The 24,876-nt window shown below is 37.4% G+C and overlaps 1 protein-coding gene across 3 annotated transcripts in view; it reads right to left on the bottom strand.

The window, feature by feature from the left end:
* grip1 (glutamate receptor interacting protein 1) overlaps positions 1-24,279 on the bottom strand; it is a 305,230-nt gene extending 280,951 nt beyond the window's left edge. For 2 of the 3 annotated variants that reach the window (XM_015352804.2, XM_069192309.1), the window contains exon 1: positions 24,038-24,279. In XM_015352804.2, coding sequence (XP_015208290.1) covers positions 24,038-24,092 — 55 coding nt within the window. In that variant the 5' untranslated portion in view covers positions 24,093-24,279. The remainder of the gene's footprint in view (positions 1-24,037) is intronic. The other variant, XM_015352807.2, reaches the window with a different exon arrangement.
* Between the last annotated feature and the right edge of the window lie 597 nt (positions 24,280-24,876).

Raw genomic sequence — 24,876 nt, 5'->3', positions numbered from 1 at the left:
TTCTATGATCCTTTTCACTTCAGATTTTACATGAGAAGCAGCTTTTACCTTTTATGCAACTCTGCAAACAGGATTTATTTTACAACTAGCAGAACTAGAATCCAATGATCAGGAGAGAATTAATCACAGATTTATAGCCGGCAAGAATGAATCATTTATCACAATACTGCAAGATAAATTATGTTATTATAATATGTAAAGTAGACATCTCAATGATGTATATTGATTCACCATTAATATCTTATAGCTGGTTGTATATTAGCAAGATGTACATTTCTTATGATTACTTTTACATGACTCTTCTTTCCTAATACCGAAAGTGCATTTTCCTAGTGCACCATAGAGTTCATGCTTGGTGGTTAAATCTTTTGGGAATGGTAACAGGTTTTCTGTAAGTCAAATGTCTTCACTAGGACCATCTTAATGCCAAGCACTGAAACATTTTCTACTCAAAGGGATTACAAACATATATTGGAAGTCTGTTATACAATTCATCAGAACTACAATAACTTGTATTATCACAATACAATAATACATTGTATTATTGTATTATAATTATAATATTATACAGTATGATAATGTAATAACAACATGATAATATTATTGTATTTTCAAACACAGCCTCTCCACCCCAACCCAGGCAGCACTATCAGAATCCCAGGCTAAGTTATCCTGTTGTACTCAAGCAACAACCAGGCCTTGGGAGTCAGCCTACACTCTGAGCAAGAGTTAAGCCAATTGGGATTACTCAGCCTTCTGTATTTAAGGAGAAATTAATACCAATTTTCATAAATGCCACTGTGGGCGCTGCGGTGGCTCTGTGGCTAAGGATCTGTGCCTGTGGCTGGAAGGATGCCGGGTCTTATCCCACGTTAGAGGAATCCTACTCCGTTGAGCCCCTGAACAAGGCCCTTAACCCCAACTGCTCCAGGGGCACCGTATAAACGGCTGACCCTGCGCTCTGACCCCAAGCTTCTCTCACTGTCTGGGTGTCTCACGGAGAGCAAGTTGGGGTATGCAAAAACACAAATTCCTAATACAATAAATTATATATGGCCAATAAAGTTATCCGATCTTAAATGTGTGTGTGGTCTCTCAAGCAAGCCTTCAGGGCTCTGACATTCATGGTCAGGTCTTCATGTTGCTTATTTACATATCTTATTCAGAACATGCATTTCCCTTACACCCATCCGTTTTTAACATGTACTCAGTTGAATCCGGAATCACGGTGAACCAGAGCCTAACCCAGCAGACAGCAGACACAAAGCAAGGATGCCGTCTACATGGGCTGCCAGTTCACTGCAGGGTACACACACAGGGGATGGCAATGAAATCTATACAGTGTTTCTGGACTGTAGGAGGAAAGCTGAGCACATGGAGAAAAGCCACATTTCCAAGGAGAAAATGTGTATCCACAAGGAAAATATCCCAGGCCAGGATATGCCACCTATTGAAGTAGAATTCTGAGTGGCTGACCAATCCAGAAATTAGATTCATTTTGCAATCAGAATAACATTTAAAAAAAAGGAAACACGAGAACTTTATGGAAAAGTATCAACATCCATCTTTTGCCATGATAGCATTAATTCAACCCTGAAAAATTCAAATTGCTGCTATGCCAGTTGGCAAAAAGATTTACAAATGTATAGTTGACGTTCCAGCCTCTGAGCCAAAATGCAAACTGTGATTCTTGGTGGCAGGGCAGTTATTAACCAGCTGAACATATTTGTTTTAATCATCTCTGTACGGGATCTGTAAAGAGAAGGCGAGGACAAATGCTGCCCAGAAATCGCATCACTGCCAGTTCTCTGCTCTTTGCTTTATCAGAGTTAGCAGAGCGAGGAGCACAGTGACAAGGAGTACAAGAACTGGATTAGTCTAAGATTTTCATGACAAAGTACTTTAATGATTGCAAAAGAAGAGGAAGAATTTGTTCTTTTTCTCCAGCTTTTCTACCTCCAGATATGAGAGGGAAGAATTTTAGATCTGGGAAATGTTGGAACAAGATGACTGATCTTACACCCATGCAATCCATATTATTATCACTAATCCATAAAGAACATCCACGTTACGTTTTAACCCCTGGTAAATGTAAATGAGTTTGCTCCATGATTTTAATTAGACAGGACAGAAACTACAAAATGCTAGCAATTAAGAATTATGTTCAAAGGATCTCCTTCTAATTTTATAATATGACAGCAAAGACTAAAGTACAAAAACAGAGGATTCTAAAACTACTTATCTCCGGAGAAAAGATTCAGTTTAGAAGTTAAAGGGCTTTGGTGGTGACTGATTAAACCCGAGTGGAAATCAATCCATAATAAAAGTTAAATCATAAAATTAATCACCTCATTTTGGAACATATTTCTTTAGTTAGGACTTGAGGCTGAGCAGCAGTTTTGATCCAGAAACATAAAAAAAGAAAACACAGGAGAAATACAGTATGTGGAGCTAATACTAGAACTGTGGCCCATGACTTAGAAACATAAAAAGTAACTACAAAAGTCTATAAGCACACTGCACATGTTTTTCACTGTTACAAGGTGGGAAACTGGATGAATTGGGAATATTTATTGGCAATGTCCAGGACTGGGGGCATCGGGGACACATGCAGCAAATACCATTTCTTGAAATCACTGCATCTTGAGTTATTGACGCTTCAAACATCTGAACTCCAGTCATTGTTTCATGATTAGTCCCCCTTGGATCTCTTTTAGTACTAGTGAAGGATAGTCCTGAAAGGGTTGGCTTTAGCTAAGAAATCGTTACCAAAATCTATTCTTACTTTAATACTTGGCTCCAAAACATCAAGGACATTATCCACCCAAAACCAAGAAAATGTGTCCTAAGAACAGTTACAAAAAAAAGGCCATTCAATTCATCTAGCCTGTTTAGTAGTTAACAGCTTATTGATTCAAGGATCTCGTCCAGCCTTTTCTTGAATGAAGCCAGAGAAACAGCCTCAACATCAAGGCTGAGTAGTTTGTTCCATACTCCCACAACCCTTTGGGTAAAGAAGTGCCTCCTGTTCTAGAGGAAATGCACATTCACTATCATTCTACATAGACACATATATACACACACTGGTATTTGTAGCTATTAGTTTCACAACTGTTTAAATAACTATACCTCTTCATTTCCCCTACACATTCTGTCCTGTTATCAGTAACTAATGATATATACAACGTTGTGATGTATGATAATGCATATCCTTGTTGTAGATTTGGTTTTTATCTTAACTTGTTCCTTTGACGCAAACGCTGGCAAGATTGTAAATACTTTAAACTTTCAAGTTTTTTATCTCTATTTTGAATTTATTAATTATTTATCAAGGAAGGAAATGTAATGAAAATACTGCTCCTGTAACTTGTGTTCCCCATGAACATCACAAAATATCAGCTCTCGTCTAAAAAAAAAAAGGACAAATATTTGTATTAGGACAGAATAATGAACAGAATTAGAAACCTGTCAAAACCATGAAAAATAAAATACATTTTACTTGTCATGCTGTTTAGAAATGTCAATGGACTTTCTACCAACTAATACACTTTTCATGTGGAGTTTTATCCACTGCTTTTCAAGGGGGATTTAGTACTCAAATTCCACATGGCATTAGGAAATAGGAATTTTCAACATGGCATGGTATAAAAGAAAACCTTTGTTTTTTCTAGCAAGAGTGAGCTCCAAACAGAGCCCTAAGAATAAGCCTTGAAGAAAATCAGTATTCCTTACTAAACTGTTCCTATCCAGGCTCTCTAACTAACAAACGTGATTAATTATTAACCCTAAAGGAAAGAACACTGGTAGATGGCCATCCAGTGTGAGGGCAGAGGCTAATTTCACCCACAGGAAGACAAATCATTACCTCTGAGCCACTGCTGGGCAACTGCTCTCAGACAGGTCTGCAATGCAAACAAATCAAGGCGCTAAGCAGGCCGTAAAAATGACTCATCCGTCAAGAGACGTTTTGACTGTGAATCTTTAGGAAAAAAAAGGCTTTTAGCGCATAATCCTTTCAGATGAAAAGGGAAAGTACTACCATTTCCCGTAAGAAAGGCAATGTGATTTGAAAAGAAATAAAAACAATCATTTAAATAACAGCTTAAATTCTTAACACCACTGTCGATACCAGTCACTCCTGGCCAGTAGTAGTATCTTAAGAGTGACTGACTTTTTATTTTTTACTTGAAAACGCACTTTTTAGGCCAAACAAGCTGGTGTCAGGAATTTCACATGCTGACTGAAGCTTAAGAGCAGAATTCTAAATTCAAACTATCAGACATACTATTCTGGGGACACCACCAAGAAAGGCTCTAGCATGGGAGGGGTGTTTGTATTATGCTGGATACCGAGAAAGTGCAAGTTGAACTAATCACAAAAGCAGCTTATGATACCTCAAGGAGATAGGTTTGAAAAATATAAACGCAAAAAACTGAAGACTGCAGAACAGAAGAGCACAGCGGTCTAGCAAGAATCAAACTCTTAGAACAGCCAGCAAGGCAAACACATAAAAGCAGTGTGAAAAATGTCATATATCACAGTCCCTTCATCCTCAAAAACAATCCCTGTTTAACATTCCCAGTTGCAGCAAAACAACTGACTCCTGATAAAAGGATGAAACCCAAACATGGTTTCCATAACACATTAAGATATTATTTAACCACTTCTCAGAGGTTCATAAAAATCATTAAAAAACACTTAACATGAATTATTAAAAAATGGAATTCTTCACAGTAAACCTTGGAGCCATTTAACACATACCCACATAGATCTCTCTTGTTTTTTTATCATAACTCATTTGAAATCACTGAATGTTCATCATCATGGCTTTTTCCTACACCCCCCTACACTGCTCTGACATGCCCACTTATCACAACTGTTCACCATTGCACATTCCACTGCAACACACTCCACATGCCTGACGAGACCCCATAGATAGCTCCTATCACTGGCGTCAATGTGAGCTCAGACACCTCCAGGAGTCGATGATGCTGTACCATGACCAGTTGAAGAATGGTCTCATTTTGATGGAGGGGAGGCAGAGGTAGAAATAATTTAACTGTTAGAGTGATACTTTAAAAACTTTGTCACATTTTGTTAGGAATCATAATCTTAACTCTTGACATTTTTAAAAGGCTGTTTTGAATAGCTACTGTACAACATATTGAAGCTTGAACCTAGCATCATTTGCACTTTAAAATCCTGAAGAGTATGTTGGGTTTTTTTCAATCCTACAAAATGAGTGACAAATCCACGAAGGTACTGGCAGAGAGGACATGTTGAAAGCTAAGTGCGAGATGCACATAAGTTACACATTATCAGCAGAAATGTCCACATTCTGGGCAGTAAACCCTTGGACATCTGTTAAAAAATAAAAGGATAGTTCCTGAGTGTCTTAAGGATATTTAATCTTTTGACTTCAGCCATACATCTATAAACCATGTTGACTAGCTCATTCTAATTTTTGACAAAATTAAGTTCATGATCTTTAATTTTTATTTATACAATTAAATGTTTTAAATTCTGTAAAGCATATCCATATGTGATCGTTCGTTAATCTAACCTTCAAAGTATAATGTGTTATAAAATAAAACTTGGAGATCCCAGTACCTTTAAGATTTTGTTAGTACTAAAATTATTATATCGATAAACATATTTTTTGTTTTCCTTCAACACTGTGGTTGTCCTCGATAAAATCTTGAACAGATGGGTCAGTTGCCACAAAATAACCCTCTTTAGCTCTTTATATTTCAATAATGCAATTTTACATTTTGACAGTTTATCTTCTGTGCTCCTAAATTCTGCCCATTGCGTGCTACAGTGCTCACAAAGCAAAACACAACCTGAAATTGGGGCCTTTATGCACAATTAGGAAATTCTCTTTTGAAAGGTTCATGAGACGTTAGGACTGACAATCTCAACATATTACAAAGCTAGCAAAAAAAATGAAAAACACATATTTAAGGCAACCCCCAAAGGCACACTGACTCCTTCAGTTACTCTGAAAAGGCCTTGAAAGAGATCAGAGAATGCACACGTAACCAAAGCTTTAAATAAACCCTTGCTCAAACATTTAACCTTTAGCTTACACTAAAGAAAAAAAATTATCTTAAAACCCTGAATCAAGGAGCACCAGAGTGCCTTCCAGGGCTAATCTACCCTGTGTTGTACTATACATAAGAAAACAGGACATAACACAACTAACAAAAAGAGACAATTTAACCCACAGGCTTGTGAATCATGGGAGTTCACAAACACCTCATCAGGATATCACAGAGTCTTAATGCGTTGGTTCTTAAATATGGTTAGGTCATTTCAAGCAGTTTTATGCCTTCTGCATTCTGTTCCAATCAAACTTGCACTTCTATTTGTAACTTTCAACACTGCTTTCTTCTCCAGGCTCCACAAGAGACAAACTTAAAACATTCCTTTTTGCCAAGGTCTACTGATTGCCTAACATTCCATCTATATAAACCTGTATGCTCTTGTTTTTTTTTTTCTTCTTTTTTACTTTTTATTGCATTTCTTTCATTATCAGTATGTACAGCTCCCTTGGATTTGGAAAGGAACTTTACAAATAAAAGTAGTACTACTGTCCTTAAAGTAGAATTTTGATGTAAAAATGTGGATACATTACATGAACTGCTATAAATCATTTTTGTAAATCTTCATGAACAACAATAAACTATTTTAAGTGCTGTAAATACACAAGGAAACACAAAGAAATATTTGTTGGTATAATCCTTGCTTTAGGTGAAAGACACCAGGTTCAAATCCCAGACAAGCCCCGTCTTGCTTTCCTTCTCCAAGGGAAATGTCCTCTTGATGTGGTGTCTTCTAGTTTCCAGGCCCTGCTGTGGAACACTAGTTGATTTAAGAGGGCAGAAGAAATATTATCTATCAGAACAGCCAGTGAAAGGAAGCCATAAGGCCCATCATTCTCATCTGGTATGCAACAGCAGCAACGAGGGCTAGTGGTTAGAGCTCTGGACTCAAAACTGGACTGTTGTGGGTTCAAATCTCACATAGAGCACTGCTGTGCTGTACCCTAGAGCAAGATACTTAATGCAGAGAATTTATTCAGCAAAAAGAAATGCAATTGTCTGCTGTGGGAAAAAATAAGTACACCCCCTAGCTTCCATAGCTGGTGTATTTTTTGTAATGTTATTTTTTAAAATTAGATCACCTTTATCTATCAGTATTGTTGAAATGTTGATCAAATATCCTTTACATGGGGTATACTTACTTTTTCACACCACTGTAGGTGTTTAAGACTGAACCAAAAATCCACGTGGCAAAATGCCAAATTTATTGAAATAATTTGCTTATCAGGACTACATATAATAACGTGGTGTTAAAGAATTCTCTCTTTGACCATGAACAAAAAAAAACGTCCAAAATGCAACAGAAAAAATGAAGTTTGTTAACACCCTGTACTCACTCCTCAGTATTGGTTGGGTTTAAGATGCTCTTCTTTCAGGACATGGCAGATGGGAGGTTTCTGAGAGACAATGCTTTCGATGCCACACTGACAAGCCACTGACAGAGACGAACAAGATTACTGACCCCCAGTTCCACAGACCATTCCCCTTTGAAACTTCATTTTTCCACATCTTTGTGAAGGAGCATGCAATGCATGCTAATGTCGCAAGCCAGCCATCAAAATGTCCTCAAATCCCACCAGCTCTTGAATTGAAGCACACCAAAATAACTGCATATAGTCAGCAAATACAATCTGAAGAATGTAATTTTTCCCATATTGGACTAACAGAAATGAAGTGACTGGAATGAATCTGCAGTGGTGGTTAAAAACAGAAACCCAAAACTCTTACAATCTAGTACTATTAACAGCTGATAAACATTTAAGGTCTTAAGTGAAATTACAAATGTTATTCTTGCCTTTCTGCAAAAAGTGTTAAATAAAAATAAATTATACTCAGGAACAAGTAATAGGTTTATTCCATGCTGAAAAGAGAAGAAAACACAATGTTTGGAAGGTTGCAAGTCTGACACCTGAAGAAGGCTCCACGGCCGAAACATTGTTTCCTTTCTTCTCTGTTCAGCATGGAATAAACCTATTACTTGTTCCTTTGCAGCCTACGCATGCTGACGCAGCTACCCACCTAAATTCTACTCAGTGTAACAATTATATTGGAAATTCAGAAATAACATTTCAAAATAGTGAAAAGCTTGTCCAATGCAATCTATTATTCATGCATGCCGAAAAACGTTTATTTCTAATTGTCCCTAATTTAGATTACAGTTCTTGTTCCATAGCTGAAGAGATAAAGCACAATCGCCAATTACTTGCTATTGCCAAAGTAAATTAAAATAATTGTTCAAAATATCAAGATAATCCTGTCTTACTCAAGTCTGGCTTCAACACTTATCCAGCGTTAACTTATTGCCATACTTCTTTTCCTCAGGCCAAGATGATAAATGAACAGCATAAAATACTATTTTGACAGAATTAACTAGAGTATATCTCCCATTTGTAAAGTCATTCAAAAAGGACTCCGGAGGGACAGGTTACTGATGAAGAAGCCCTTTTGTAACTTCAAGAAACAAACCTTCACACCTGAAGAAGGTTCAACAGCTGAAACATTGCGTTTCTCCTTTCCATCTTTCTAAAAACATTCACTTGTTCCTCTGCAGTCAACACCTGGTAACATAGCTCCCCACTTTGGAATATGGGCAGGAAGAAGACGGAGGAAATATACAGATTAACAATATTTTCATAGCTCCAAGCCTTGTATCTCTTCTCTCATGTAAAAACCACATGAAGGAGGCTGTTGGTCTGTCTTGTAGATTGCATTGTACCATAACACTCAGAAACACCTTATAAAGATTACCTGATGGAAGTACTTTTTCACATTGGGTGTAAAGCTGCAATGTTACCTAAGTACAAAATGCTTTGGGTAAGCATTTAAGTACATGCAACACATTTGTTATATGTTTTAATACTCAATGAAAAAAATGCTTATCACAATTCTCAGACAGTAAGCACTCTCATAATGCCTCATGTGTTCATATGTTATAATAAATGAATTGATTAACAGTAATAAAGAACTCACTAATGTAAAGCACTTTATTACCAAACCTGCTGCATATTACGTGACCTGCCTTATGACTCTACCACCTTCTGATGTTCTGTCTCAGTACTGTATGAAGCAGTTTAATGTTTGTTCAAAACGTTTTCAGGTCTTTACCTATTAATTGTATTTTAGCATTTCCAGGACAGGATCTGTCCAGTCCCCCCAGATAGTGTCCTGCCATAACCTCCACAATCTACCTTCTATCACTTCATTCTTTCTCAAAATGTACAAGGCTGTGTCACCTTCAATGACCTTCATCACTTGACTTCCTTTATCCACAGAACCTGCTCCTAACCTCTCCATTCCTGGCTCTCTCCCACACACTACTGAACCAGACTCCGAGCTGCACTAGAAGAAATGGAGGAGATCTAAAATACCCTCCACCTCAGCATCTCCATCGCTTCTTTCAAACACTCCTATTACCCCATCAACGATCCAGTCTTCTACTAATGATTCATTTCTCCCCTTTCTCCCTAAAACCTTGGAACGGGGAGTACTGCACTTACCTCTCCCAGTGCTCACAGCCTGGCCTCTACTAGAGAGACTTTCATCCAGCACACTCTCCTGCAATGGCTTATCTCTCAGTGATACCCTTCCATCAGCCAGTGAAATCTTCCAACAAAGGTTCTTTGATAAACATATAATGTGGGCTTCTTTACAATGTGTGATATAGAACATCAAAACGGCTCTAAATCAAGAAAATATAATCTTCGGGGCTTCGATACTGTACAGTATGTTATTTTTACCGAGTGTGGCTATTGCTCATTTTACTCTGCCTGCATTTCAGAAGGTTTTCTATGAAAAACAAAAATGTATATGAATTAATTCTTTATTGCAATCGCAGTGTCACATCACATTTGTTCCCCATCATCAAATTTATCTACAGAATAACAGATGCAATATTTATTTTAGTTTTGAGTATTGCAAAACCACTTTGCATCTCCAAGTAATTGTGCATTCCATGCATTTCAGGTCTCTCAAGAGCACACCTCTGCATTTTTCTCAATTTTGAGCTTGTGCAGAGCGTTTAGAACCCAGTAATAAGAGCAGTATCATGTTTTATGCCACACCCATTATTATTTGTTAGGCAACTTTATCAAAATAATTTGCTAATGATTGTTCTAATTCTCATTATATTGACAAATATTAAAAAATAAGAAAGAATAAACAGTACATTTGGGACTTCACATGCTCCTGATCCTCTTGGTTTGAATTTGCTATAGTGAATGCAGACATACTGGATGTGATATAAGCCTAAGGGAACCTCTCAACATTGACTGTATATTTTGAAATTCAGATGCTGACAATTTATGCACTTCCCTGACAGAATAAAATTCTGCTTTATGATTCTTGAAACATAAACCAATCAGAATTAGAGAATGTTGTCTTTCATACTCTAAGTATTTTAAAAGATGAGATTACAAGTGAAGTCGTGAACAGCTTTCATGGAGGAAATTAATTGGCATGATGAAAATATACAGTAGTGCTTAACTGCATCTTGTCCAACATCCTAGATAATGAGGCTTATGATTACCTCACCAAGAAAAAGATGTGGCAGGGCACATTAATTCTATATGATGCCTCATAATGAGGTACACTGAGAAAAATATTAGTTTCACCAATAAGTTACTGTTGTCCATATTAATGATATGATAAACGAAATGCATATACATGTGCTGTGTACCATAATTTTGAAACAAGAGTAGAATGTTTAGGGTGTAAAGAGTTAACCTAGTTAAAACTAATCTTTCACTGGAATAAAGAATGAACAGACTTGTGCGTTCCAGTCAGTGGAATATACAGTAAATAATGAAATACTGTAATACCTGCAATTTTTATATCAGAAGTTTTCTTTGAAAGGTTTTCTATATCATACAATCCTATTTTCCAGTCTTTGCAGCATTATGTCACAGAATAATTTTATGAAATTGGAATCCTGAGTTATTCTGAGCACTGTAAAAAAGTGAAAATGGAGCCATTGCCAGGAAGAGAAAACATAAGAGGTTAGTCTGTGATCCGGGTAAACAATCATTATTCTGACTTAACTAGATGCAATGTACCATGCACAAATCACCTGGGAAGAAAAATTCAATTGCAGAGTTTTATCTAAATCAAATCATTATACCCGTAAAATTACATATACTGCATAATAAAAATGAAACAACTCTACATTTTACATCAATAGCTCACTGGGCACATTATGTTATTTACAAGACATTTGTAATAGCAAGCAGGCTTTCAGAGTTTAAATAGTGTAAATACTGAATTAAGATAAATACAATTAATAAAAAAAACATACTTCAACCATGTCCCACTTACCTAACGAAGAGTTTTGTCCCTAAAAGACATGAGGGAAGACAACATGCTGATTGCTGCACTGACTTGTGTTGATTAACACAATTGGTGGAGCAGTCGAAGTGTGATGTAAGAAAACTTATGTCCTGATATCAAAGGACATAAAAGTCCTTATATAATATTTACAATGTACACGTGTAGACAAATGTATTAGCACGGAGTTCATTTAACACAAAAACATTAACGGTGTAGACCAAGGGTAACCCTACTGATCCGCTTACAGAACAGTCAGTGTCACGGACAATGCAAGACCAGACACTAGGATTACATCGGCACACTCGTAAGAAAACGATGCAGATGTCTCGCCATATCCTGTCTTTTCTCCTGGGCTGAATCCAGTGGAATATCTATGGGACCAACTTGCCAATGCCACCGACACAAAACAACCAGTACCTGTTGAACCTTTGCTAGCCTACTGTCTGCACTGCACAGGCAGAGTGGTGGAGCATTCCATACCAAGTCTACCCTGATGCAGCCAGGGCTGCATTATTGCTCAGGAAAGTCATATTTATACTGTATCTTTAAAGTTTTTTTTTAAAGAACAATCTCTCTTTGATCTGTATTTTTGTTCATCAGTTCCATGATTGTTTGATATTTGTTTTGAATAAATTAAATCAATTAGATTTGTGTCTATGAAAGCAGTACATTAATGCATACTGAGGGAGCACATAAGATGGGAGAGGAAAACACTGCGAGGCTCGCCAGCATCAACACACAGCCTAAGGGTCAGTGCACCAGTACAACATTGGATAGCTCATTACAAGCAGAAACATCTTTTTGCCAAAAATAAACAACACCAAGAACCTTCCCATTTGCAAAAACGTAATCTTGATCACTCATGTGTGTGGATTCATAGGCCTTCTCTGACACTCACTGCAACCTTTCTTGTCAAGAGACAGATTGCAGTTTTTAAATGGCTTTCCCACAAACAGTAAACGATATGAAAAACAGATTTTCCAAGTCAATTACTACACATTTGTGCAGTACCATGGCTTCACGACAAAATGATTATGTTCAGTTTTACAAAAAGAAACATATGTGCCAGTTCCATTGCTCATCTTTTTCACTGACTTTCTTAACTTTTGAACTGTCATATGAACCTCAAAGGACACATGGCAAAAGTAAATTAACAAAGCAGAATCTGCTTGGAAAGGTCTTTGGGCGTCTCACTAAGTTAAGATAACATAAAAAATTGTAATAAGAAGTCAGGAATAATAACACTGTCCAAAACTTGGTTCACTTGATATCAAAGCAGAACTTTCCTTTGATATCACACCACCATTCTTCAGATTAATGTTCAGTGTGGAGTCTGTTATACTTTCAAACAAAGGCCATTGGAAAGTAAGCATTACATATCCACTTTGTATTCATTTTCCCAAAAGACAGATTAATCCTGTAGGCAGCTGGCTGTCCTTCCTTATTATATCTGCTGGTGTCTTCATTACAGAAACCTGTATGTTATGCCTAGTCTTTCTGGCACTGTTTTGAGAGGCTTTGGAGGGAAAGAAGCAGCAGTAAGCAATATATAGAATTACTCTTATCTGTGAGCTACTGTATATGGAAGAATATTTAAACATTTCTTAAGTACTGGAAAAATACCTTTAAGTAGGGCACATACTGTAAATGTGCCTTTATGGTATATATTGTAAAGACATGACAAACAATATACATCTTAGTTAATGATTGCTAATAAACAGAAAGCATATTAAGAGTGGGAATATCCAAGTTTACATCATGCAAAATCCAGTATATTCTAGTTCTAAAACTTAGATGTATGCATAGTACTCAGCATGCAAGTCTACACATCCATTAAATCTAAAAATGAGCATTTTCAACAGGAAGTTGTCATTTCTGTAAAAAGATTCATGCAGCACAGCTAAAAATCCAAGCTTCTACCCGCTGCTATTCTACGTGCTCTCCAGCCAGGTATTTATCAGCTCTTTTCATCCTCAAGGAACTTCTTCCAAATCCCCAGCACTCAGGGAGCCATTATGTAACACTATTTTTCCGTACCATTCTATCAGCAAGGTGACACAAAAAGGGAAGTTCTGCTCCAAGCTGGCATTAACACTTACACAGCAAGTCAAAGCAATTTCTATTTTAAAAAAAAGGTGAAAGAAAAATGTGCTAATGAAGTGGAATTTAAATTCTTTTAAGAGAAAAAAAAAATCAAAGCCCCACCAAAACTGGCGTTTAATCTTCTCAAACATTCCTTGTCCGATTAAAACATCCCAAACTAAGCAAATTACCGAGGAGATCTGAGGAGCTGTGCAAGGCATGCCAGTGAGAGAAAACGTTAATAGAATCCAGTTAATCATGTTCCTCCCACATAAAGAGCAGTTTGGACAAAAAGTACTTCCAGGGGAATATTTCACTGGCACACACAGAAAGAAAAATAACAAAGCTGATGGGCCTTCTATTCAAGGCAAAATAAACCATAAATCAGATATTCTGTTGCTTTGCATGAGATGGAAATGAATCCTTAAAACATTACTATTATATTTACAGCAACTCATGTATTCATACCTGTTTTTTTTTAATTTGTGGCTCTGCCTTCGCATTAAAACACATCTGAAGTTTCAAAGGCTTGTATACCATGGAGGCTAACAAGCACTATTGACAAGTTTTTCCGTCACCTGACTAATATATATACACACACAATGCACATAATACTTAAATTATTTAAACACTAATCCGGTGCGTCTTATACTATCTGTACACAAAAGACATTGATATTCCACTTGATATTCTAGAAGTAGCCTCTTCTAGATTCAATCACATTACATAAGGGTACAGTATGACCCCACAACACTCTGAATTACGTCAGGTGAGTAAATTAAGTTCATTATTAGTAAAACCTGCAGCACAAACCACCTTCATCTTTAACACAAGTGAAATCACATACAATTAGAACAGGTAATGTGGATTGCCAAGCAAGCCATCTGTCATAAATAACAGACAGGCAACAACAGATTTTTCCAATAGTACTGTGGTTGAGGTGAACCTACTGTTTTGAGTTTTTAGACAATTAACAGTTTGGGTTGTGTATAGGAAGTTATCATGCATCATGACAGTTTGAAATCTCACTATAATATTTCTGCTTGAATTACAAATTTTGTATGGTATTCTGGAACACCAAATGTTCAAGTTTTCTCCATCTCTTTTTAGAGTTACACTAACAGGACAAAAGCTTTGAAAGCAATGGAGAAACACATTTTAAAAATGGCCCTGTAATTAATTTGTGCTTGCTTTTTTAATTTAATGCTCCATCAGCAAACACCTTCTGGAAAGCTCAGATTGAGGGAGTGACTTAGGGAGGGAGTGAGGGAGTGACTTGGGTTTTATCAGTGTTGGTTGCACCAGGTTTCAGACCACAAAACAGTTTTCCTGAAAGGCTTCAGGATGAATATTAGAGAATTGAGTTTTTACTCAGAATTCATTCCTTCTTCTGGAACAGTCAGAACAGTGCCATGGTATCATTAATGAACAAGTAGATAGGGAAGAGTGTCACCTACAGGTCCACCCACGGCACAGTGTTGATTAAAAATGTGAACCCCACAGATATGGTGGTCTGCTGCATTTAAAGGGAACATGTTGTTACTTCTTTTGTGCTGATTACAGGTGCTGGGACAGTCCTGTCCTCTATTTCTTTTTCTTTCTTTCAATGACAATATTAATGGCTGCCTCATCTTGTTGCAAATCTTGCCATGATTCAGTGTTTCACTGGGCAGAAATAGATTGTCCATGAAGGTTTGAATATCTACAGTGCCTTGCGAAAGTATTCGCCCCCCTTGAACTTTTCAACCTTTTGCCACATTTCAGGCTTCAAACATAAAGATATAAATTTTTTATTTTATGTGAAGAATCACCAACAAGTGGGACACAATTGTGAAGTGGAACAAAATCTATTGGATTTTTGAAACTTTTTTAACTAATAAAAAAATGAAAAGTGGGGCGTGCAAAATTATTCGGCCCCTTTACTTTCAGTGCAGCAAACTCACTCCAGAAGTTCAGCGAGGATCTCTGAATGATCCAATGTTGTCCTAAATGACTGATGGTGATAAATAGAATCCACCTGTGTGTAATCAAGCCTCTGTATAAATGCACCTGCTCTGTGATAGTCTCAAGGTCCTGTTGAAAGCGCAGAGAGCATCATGAAGACCAAGGAACACACCAGGCAGGTCCGTAATACTGTTGTGGAGAAGTTTAAAGCCGGATTTGGATACAAAAAGATTTCCCAAGCTTCAAACATCCCAAGGAGCACTGTGCAAGCGATCATCTTGAAATGGAAGGAGTATCAGACCACTGCAAATCTACCAAGACCTGGCCGTCCCTCTAAACTTTCAGCTCAGACAAGGAGAAGACTGATCAGAGATGCAGCCAAGAGGCCCATGATCACTCTGGATGAACTGCAGAGAACTACAGCTGAGGTGGGAGAGTCTGTCCATAGGACAACAATCAGTCTTACACTGCACAAATCTGGCCTTTATGGAAGAGTGGCAAGAAGAAAGCCATTTCTCAAAGATATCCATAAAAAGTCTCGTCTAAAGTTTGCCACAAGCCACCTGGGAGACACCCCAAACATGTGGAAGAAGGTGCTCTGGTCAGATGAAACCAAAATCGAACTTTTTGGCCACAATGCAAAACGATATGTTTGGCGTAAAAGCAACACAGCTCATCACCCTCAACACACCATCCCCACTGTCAAACATGGTGGTGGCAGCATCATGGTTTGGGCCTGCTTTTCTTCAGCAGGGACAGGGAAGATGGTTAAAATCGAGGGGAAGATGGATGCAGCCAAATACAGGACCATTCTGGATGAAAACCTGTTGGAGTCTGCAAAAGACCTGAAACTGGGACGGAGATTTATCTTCCAACAAGACAATGATCCCAAACATACAGCAAAATCTACAAAGGAATGGTTCACAAATAAACGTATCCAGGTGTTTGAATGGCCAAGTCAAAGTCCAGACCTGAATCCAATCGAGAATCTGTGGAAAGAGCTGAAAACTGCTGTTCACAAACGCTCTCCATCCAACCTCACTGACCTCGAGCTGTTTTGCAAGGAAGAATGGGCAAGAATTTCAGTCTCTCGATGTGCAAAACTGATAGAGACATACCCCAAGCGACTTGCAGCTGTAATCGCAGCAAAAGGTGGCTCTACAAAGTATTAACGCAAGGGGGCCGAATAATTTTGCACGCCCCACTTTTCATTTTTTTATTAGTTAAAAAAGTTTCAAAAATCCAATAGATTTCGTTCCACTTCACAATTGTGTCCCACTTGTTGGTGATTCTTCACATAAAATAAAAAATGTATATCTTTATGTTTGAAGCCTGAAATGTGGCAAAAGGTTGAAAAGTTCAAGGGGGCCGAATACTTTCGCAAGGCACTGTATATCACAGTCAGAAAATCTATGTTTCAGTGTTAAAGAGTTCTTAAACAAAGCTGCCTTTAATGCTGGCATGTGATCTGAGGGTCAGGCTATTGCCTTGTCCCTGTAAACATCCAACGAGATCCCAAGTCAAAGGCACCAACTCTATTTATTCCCAGACATTATACTGGTATCATCAGATTCCAAACCCCATCTCCTGCAGCACCACTTCAATGGTGTCAAATATACACGGTGCTGTCCCCAAGTGCACATCTACCAAGGACCAGTATATGCAGGGAGCTGTGGCAGCATGCGTAGGCTGCAAAGGATTAAGTAAAGGTTCATACCATGCTGAAAAGAGAAGAAAAGAAACAACGTTTCGGCTGTGGAGTCTTCTTTGGGTGTGAAGAACAGAACAAACCTTTACTCGTTCCTTACCAAGGAACAGTCTTTATACTTCCTCCGCTTTCCGTGTTAGTGCATGCCATGTGCTTTACTGGTCATTGTTAAATTTACAGTTTCATCTATCACAAGACAAATAATGTCCTTTTGCTGTAGCATTTTGTTCAGTTCTTCAAGCAAGGTCCTTTCTACAGATTTTCTCCTCATCATCCGTATAATGACAAATTAATTCATCTGTGTTCAGGTCTTGAATTTTTACAGCTTTTAAGCAATTCCATCAAAGCTCCAGACTGGTGACTTGGAATTTTATTTTTTGCCAAGCGATAAACAACCTTAAGCTGAGTGAGCAGTGTACTGGGCTGACGACTGTCTTGCTTTATCACAGAGCTTTTGCACTGAAGCTCGCCGTTATATTATACATGCAGTGAAGATCTGATGTGATGTGATGGCTACATTTGGTGCATACAGCAAAGGAAGAAAACTGCATGTTCATTGAGTCTTTAGTAAATCTGCATTTCAGCTGCATTTTTATGTGCCCTCACATTTTTTGTGTCCCAGTCTCACAAACGTTTTTTTTCCAGCATTGTACAAGTTTTTTTTTAATTTTTAATTTTTACTTTTCAAAATTACTTTACAAATACCCATTTGTAACAAACAAATGGGTGTTAAATTTTCACTCAGCATTCACTATCTACATGCCATATCTTGCCACATCTCACAAGTTAGGCTGGACCTGATCACTGTAAGGATGTCTCACCTCCTAGGAAAACCTGCTGCTCAGTTTAAGTGTTGTGGGTAGACCAGTAGGTGGTGATCCCCAGATCTGCCTTTTGGACTAAATTTGAAAACCTCAAAGGATCATTTTGATTACATTTTCTTCACTGGAAGCATACAAATGTAAACTGCACTTACTTTAGTCCTACTTTACAAGAAATTCAGTTATAGTATGTCATCATGTTTGAAGTCATACCGTAAAATTCTACAAAAAATTAAATCAGAAGTTACCAAGTAAAATATGCTAACGGCCTAAATTGAAAAATTCTAACATAAACAAGGCCAGATAAGTGAAAGTTTTTTTCTTGTGTATGTTTTCTGCACAAATGCACATATATTAGTTCATGAACAGTGAACATTTTTCGGACAATGAATTTCATCTTCTGTGATGAGCAGTAAAATATTTAGTATCCAGTCGCTTTGAACAGCATCATTCTTCTTACTGGAATGGCTGGGGAAGTGGTGCTCTTTACTGCTTATGCTGAAAGCCACGACTGCCCATGTATCACCATAAACAAAAATTTGTATTCTCTCCATGAAACGATCAATATCTAACCCAGAAGCAAAACACTTTCATCACAGAATCCTCTTTTCTGTAGTCCAGTAAGCCGGTAATGTAGTCAACTGCTTCCTAGCACAAAGCCTGCTCATTGCAGCCGATTGTTTTTATCACATCATCTCACTCTTGCTCCGCTTCATCTCGGAGTAGTAAAAAAATATTGAACACCACTTAAAGGAAATCCATAATAAATGGGAAACGTGATGCATAGATAGAAAATAGGCTTTACCAAAAAAAAAAGTCATTTCCATTTTTCCATTGGAAATGTGAAGAACCCTGCCCCTCACATTCTTGCTATACCTGTACTCTGTGAGTCACATGCAATACAATATTCAGCATGTTTCTGCTAGTGCAACTTTCTGCCTTTGGTAAACAATGGGAAGGATATATGCCAGTAATGACCTTTACTGTATTTCTTTATATTGTACCTCAAGTATAAAGTTATTCAGAGGCAGACAGTCACATTCTCATTGTATTATTCATTCATTACTCATTTCATTTGTTTTTTTACTGGTGTACTGGAGACTAGCCCATCATACAGATGAATGCTGAACCTCACATAACACCTCAATATTCAGCACAACAGAAGCTTCCCAAGCAGCATAGTAGATAGGCCATAATGGATCGCTCTCTCTCTCTCTCTCTCTCAAGTGCATATTTAGAAGACCAGGAGTTTCCTTCACTTGACAGAAATACATTCGCTCTTGCCCTCAGTGGTCAGGTTCTTGCAGTTCAGGGTCCTGTAGTTCGAGACTGCCTCATGTTCCTTGAGAGATGTGATATTACTATAGCCGTGTGAGGTATTTTGGCAGACCAGTACTGCAGGAGAAGTGGTGGGAGATTGACTTGAAAACCAACAGGGTAAAACTGAAGTCAACATCGACCTTAAAAATAAACGTACACGTATGTTACCATTATATATGCTATACACGTACAAATAAAAACTGTACAAGCAAGGGCATAAGTTGCCCTTGGTAAAAATAAAATGTTTTTGTTGTCTTGTCATTTCTTGACTCTTTACTACACAGTTCAATCTGAAAAAGGTTTCTTCCCCAGAAGCTGTGCATGATGTCCAACAGCCATCAGCATCGCACAACTGGCACACCAATTCCTGTCTAAAGCAGAGTATGATTTAACAACAACAGCCCCTCTTCTTCGTATCTCGATTGACTGTCAGAGAACACTTGTTTCCGTGAGGACATTAAGGTTACCGGGAACACCACCCTGACATTTATTTTTCCATGGTATTTGAACAGCTGGTTCTGCGACACAATGTACTGCAGAAAATTTGACATAAGCTTAAAGCATTAGATCAATACTTTAGTTCAGAGATCATGGTAAGGTGAAGCATTTTAAAATTTTAAAAAGCAATTCAACATATCCTTGATGTTACTAGAGTTTCAACCAGAGCAAAAGAAAATTCATTCTCCAGTTCCCCAGGCTAACACTGCTGCTAGTTTAATTAAATTAATTTGGTGTAACAAGGCCTCACCATAGGTGTCCAAATTAATAACACAAATAACAAAAGAGACAATTAAAGGGAAAAGAACAACAGCAGCTGAAATAAAATGTTTAAAAGGCAATATATTAACTGCCATATCAAAAAGGTAAGGAAAGATATTTCGGTGGTACAGTCTTTGAGTCTTTGAATAACCAACAAGACCATTAACATACAAAGACTGCCATGAAAAACAATCAGGATTTTAAATACTGAATATGGATTTTAGGTTTGTTTTTTGTGTTAGCGGCTATACTATGACAGATTAAATGTTAAAGATATTAAAAAGAACTGAATAGCTAAATAAATTTGTAATGTGCTACAGTCTCAATCAAGTTTTTTTTTTCACATTCATTGGAACAACTTCTAAGCTGGCTCTTGGAAGAAAATAACCAAATGAAGAGGAAGAAATTAATACTTACGATGAAGGTGTAGTTGAAAACTATCTGAGTACAGTCAACTGTGATCACTTGAGAAGTCAATATTACAAGCTAAAATATAATACCTTTATTTAAGCTGATTGGAAAGGATATTAAAAGGAGCCAATTTCAGAAACACTTCTCTTATCTTAAAGTACTTGCTCAAATGTCACCCCCAAAGCGTATTAACTGCTTTAACTGGATTTGGTTCACCAACTCAGACTCAAATCTTGGCAAAATGTGCCCTGAATTTCAAGAGCAAATAAGCTTTATTAAGATTTTAACAGAGCATTTCATAAAATGTAATATCTTAGTGTGGCTTAAAAGTAAACTTTGACGTACACACAGCATGAAGAACTGCCTAGATAAGAGGCATTCTTTTCTTTGCCTGTTTTGATGCACTTTTCTGTTCAAGACGTTTATGAATATGCAAACAAAAATATTAACTATTTTTATAGCAGAAAATAGAAATAATTAAAACCACACTGAGCTCTGAAATGTTTTGCCTTGCTCCGTACCACAATAAATACCTTTGGGAATTTTCACAACTGCATCAGAGCTGCTGGGGCTGAATTTCTGTTAAACCTGTATTTTGCAATATGATTTACTGTAGATAAGAGTACTTTCATTTCATATTCTTGTGCTGAGTCCCTGAAGAACAGCTGCTTCTCAATGACTAAAGTTAGGGCATATTGTTCCCAGTGGCAATCAACATATCTCTATGATATTTCATAGTTATTTACAAAAACAATCCTCATTCAAAGCTGGCTGCCCGATATACAAACCACAACAGAAACCTTTGGAAATGCCATTGATTAAAGGGCTTGTATATTTATATAATTTGATAGACTTATATTAAATACTTGTCAGTATTTACAAATGACTTAATTTGATAAATGACTTAATAAAGGAAAAGGCTTTTGTTTCTGGGTATTGTTTTGCATAAACGTTTATCCATGTCACAACAACGTAATTTGTTGTGCTCAAACTTAACTTAAGGTTAACTTCAAGGCTAAGTTCATGAGCATGCCCCATCTTTTAACCTGAGATCTGATGATTGAGACCTATGAAAGAGCAGGCTCCACACTGTGGTTGACAAAGCCCCCTCCACCGCACCACATCCATAGAATCTCTTGGCCAAAACCATTAGAGAGACTGCAAATATAACTTTTAAACTTCCTTAAAGACCTATACTTTCATTAGATTTTTTAATATACAGTTTTAGTATATTTTCTTCAGGCAGGTGTTTTTGCCTTCTTGTTTTATTTACACGTGTGATGCGTGGTGTATGATACAGCACTTTGAGTTTTTGTGAAAAGTACTTTTTAAATAAAACTGAACTATTACTGTGATCTTTGAACTATCCTTGTGAAAGCATCCTGGTAAAACCACTTAGGGTTTTCAAACTTGGGGCACCCATCTACTCAGGTCAAGTGTCTGTATTCATGCAGAATTAACCAAGTTTAATTTCTATATACTGTATATACTGTACTTTTGAATTTTGAAGATATCTTGTAAAGCTACAGTTCTTTCCATACTGTAACCAGAATTGATACTGTCAAATTACAATGAATGCATCAGTGCTTCATGTCCGCATTATAATCCCTGCTTCTGTAAATGGAACAAAAACTAATTTACTTCAGACACTGGCATGCAGCAATCTGGAAATAGAGGGAGGTTTTATGTGTAACAGCCCACAGAGATGTTGGAAAAGATACGGTAATGGTAGAGGTATACAGGAAGGTAAAGACTGACTGAATACAGCCACATCTGGTGGACACCAGATAACAATAATGAGACAGTATTTCAGAGCGAGAAGCAAAAGCAAGTGGTTCCTGTGGCTGTACTTCAGACGACCATTACATGTCAAAGCACACACAAATATTTGATTATCATGAACTCGTTTTCAAAGGGGTATGCTTTATTTATGAAGGATCTTCCATACTATTGGAGAGAACATGCTTCACAAAACCTTTCCACAGCTGTAATCACGTCATGAGATTAACTGGAATCATTTTGCCTTTGAGAATCTCAGTTATGCTAGAACATCTTCTTGTCCTCTACAGGTAATCTACCATCCCTTGAGCGTCCTGTGCTATTCCCAAAATTACGCAGAAGTTTTTAAAATCTTTACAAAGGGAATTTCCATTTAAATATTGTACCTATGCTTTTTTTTACCGTATGCTTGTCACTGTTTTATTACATTTTGAAGAGATTCCTGAAGCCGTTAATAACAGCGACAGAACCTGTGCCTCTCTAATTACTGTATTATCCAGCGACAAAACAACTAAATGTCCAAAGTCTCTCTTTTCCCACATCAGGTCAGAGGCAAAGCGGATAATGTTCAAGTGAAAGAGACAGTGTTTGTAGAATTACCAGTTCCCGAAAAGATTCAGAAAATCGATTTTCTTAAATTGATCGCATTCTCGAATCGTACACAAGATACTGCAATAAAGGGTGACAACTTACTACATTGTGAATTGAAATGAATGTTTCGATAGATGACATACTATGCGAAAAGGGTTTCAAATGCATCATATTTCAAGCAAACACCGCAATTACAAATTTATCATGTCAAATCTTTTTCGTTTTTATACAATCTAAACTGCAGATTGTGTCTTGGTTGCAGAGGTATTCGGTGGTTTCAGAGACTTCCGTTACACCTCAATAAAAGTGGCAAGCCAACGAAGTGTGGCAGGACTTAAAACAAAAGGGAAAACCGATTACGAGGGAAGAGAGTATTAAAATCTCAACCTGCTCATGTACAGATAGTGGTTTCATGTTATGACGGATACTTAAACAAAAGTCTGTAATGCTGGATAACAGTTATAAAATCCATGCCCCACAGCTATATAAATGCATCCTTCCTCAAGAAAAGATAAAATGTCAACGGTGTTAACCCACATACAGTAATGCTAATACTGCCTGCAAGATCTGCACCAAACAAAAGCAACATGCGAGTTTGACTATAACACAAGTCATCAGAAAGTAACAACAAACCCACACCGAAAATAAAAGTCCGGTGTTTGTTTTTATTCTGAGAAAGACAAATAAATATGAATAACTGTAAATACATTTGATAATGCCAAACAACCCGCATTAACTTTTACTTACAGTTGCAACTTTCACTGGTATTATCACATAGAGAACACGTGAAAACACATCTTAGAAGTATCAGAAATAACACAACAGGGTTTGATACAAGTCGCGGAAAAAGTGAATACTTCAGTAGCTGAATGTGACACACTTCTCAATACAGGGCCTATGCACTAAACCTATGTCACTTAAGACAGGAAAAGAAAAGTTACAAAGAAAAAGCAAAGTAACCCAGAAAAGACACATTCATGCAATAGTGAAACAACAGCAGCAAGATGTTGATTTTCAGGTGGTTATATGTAAAAATGATCCGTATTTTAAAACTGCAACTTTCACTACCGTGCACTGACTGCGGACACCCCCAGAAGCTAAGGTACTACGGTACCTTTCTGCGCTCAGCTGAGTCGGTGCAGCAGACACTTTATTTTCTGTTCTTTAAAAATTAAAAGGAAAAGCATTATCCTTACCTCCCTCATGCTCAGCCTGGAGACAGGCGGGAATATTTTTTTTCCAACCCGGCATTTCCCTTGCAAAGTGTTCATTCAGAATGTTTCAAAGATAAATCGTTGGTGCATTTCAATCTCAGTACAAGTCTCCTCCGTATGTATTCCCAATGTCTCTTGCCTTTTTTCTAGCCGGTGTAATTCAATGCTGTCTCTCCCACAGCCTCGTTGTGGAGTGAACGCGAGGGAGAGACACAAGGAAGGAAAGCAATAGAGAGAGAGAGCGAGCGAAAAGCTCACCAAACGTTGCGAGAGGACTCCCCATTCAGATGAAAAAAACAGGGAGGCACTACAGGATTAGTTAAAGGATTAACAAACTTCCTCGTAACCATATGGAAATTGGAAAATAATACCATTAGTTTGAATGTTTCTGCGTTTCCCCATGGTCATGCATTTTTTTTTTAATTTGTAGTATTTTGTGTGGAAAACGAAGTACTAGCATTTTGGAAATGGTCTGTTCCGCGTATATAACGTTGAAGAAAAGCTCCATTCATTAATTTCGATAGGAAAGGTGTGTTAACAAGTGATTACAAGCAGAAGATCAAACGATTTACAAAACGATGATAGAAATCAAAAAAGGAAGATGCTGAGAACGTGTACCACAAATCCAAGAATAAGGATTGTACAAATTGAGGTTTAGTGTACAGTGAAGCTATCACTATGAACGTATGCATACATTTATTTAACCAGGCACTATATACTGTAAAATCTGAGTTTGAAATGTTGTGATTGGGACTGTGTGTGTGTGTCAATCTCTTACCTCAGGCGGTGTTTTTTGTATTTTAATGTTCTGCACTTGCGTG

Source organism: Lepisosteus oculatus, chromosome 7, assembly GCF_040954835.1.
Source record: "Lepisosteus oculatus isolate fLepOcu1 chromosome 7, fLepOcu1.hap2, whole genome shotgun sequence".
Taxonomy (NCBI): Eukaryota; Metazoa; Chordata; class Actinopteri; order Semionotiformes; family Lepisosteidae; genus Lepisosteus; species Lepisosteus oculatus.
Note: the sequence above shows the minus strand (reverse complement) of the source record. Positions and strands in the feature narration are given on the sequence as shown.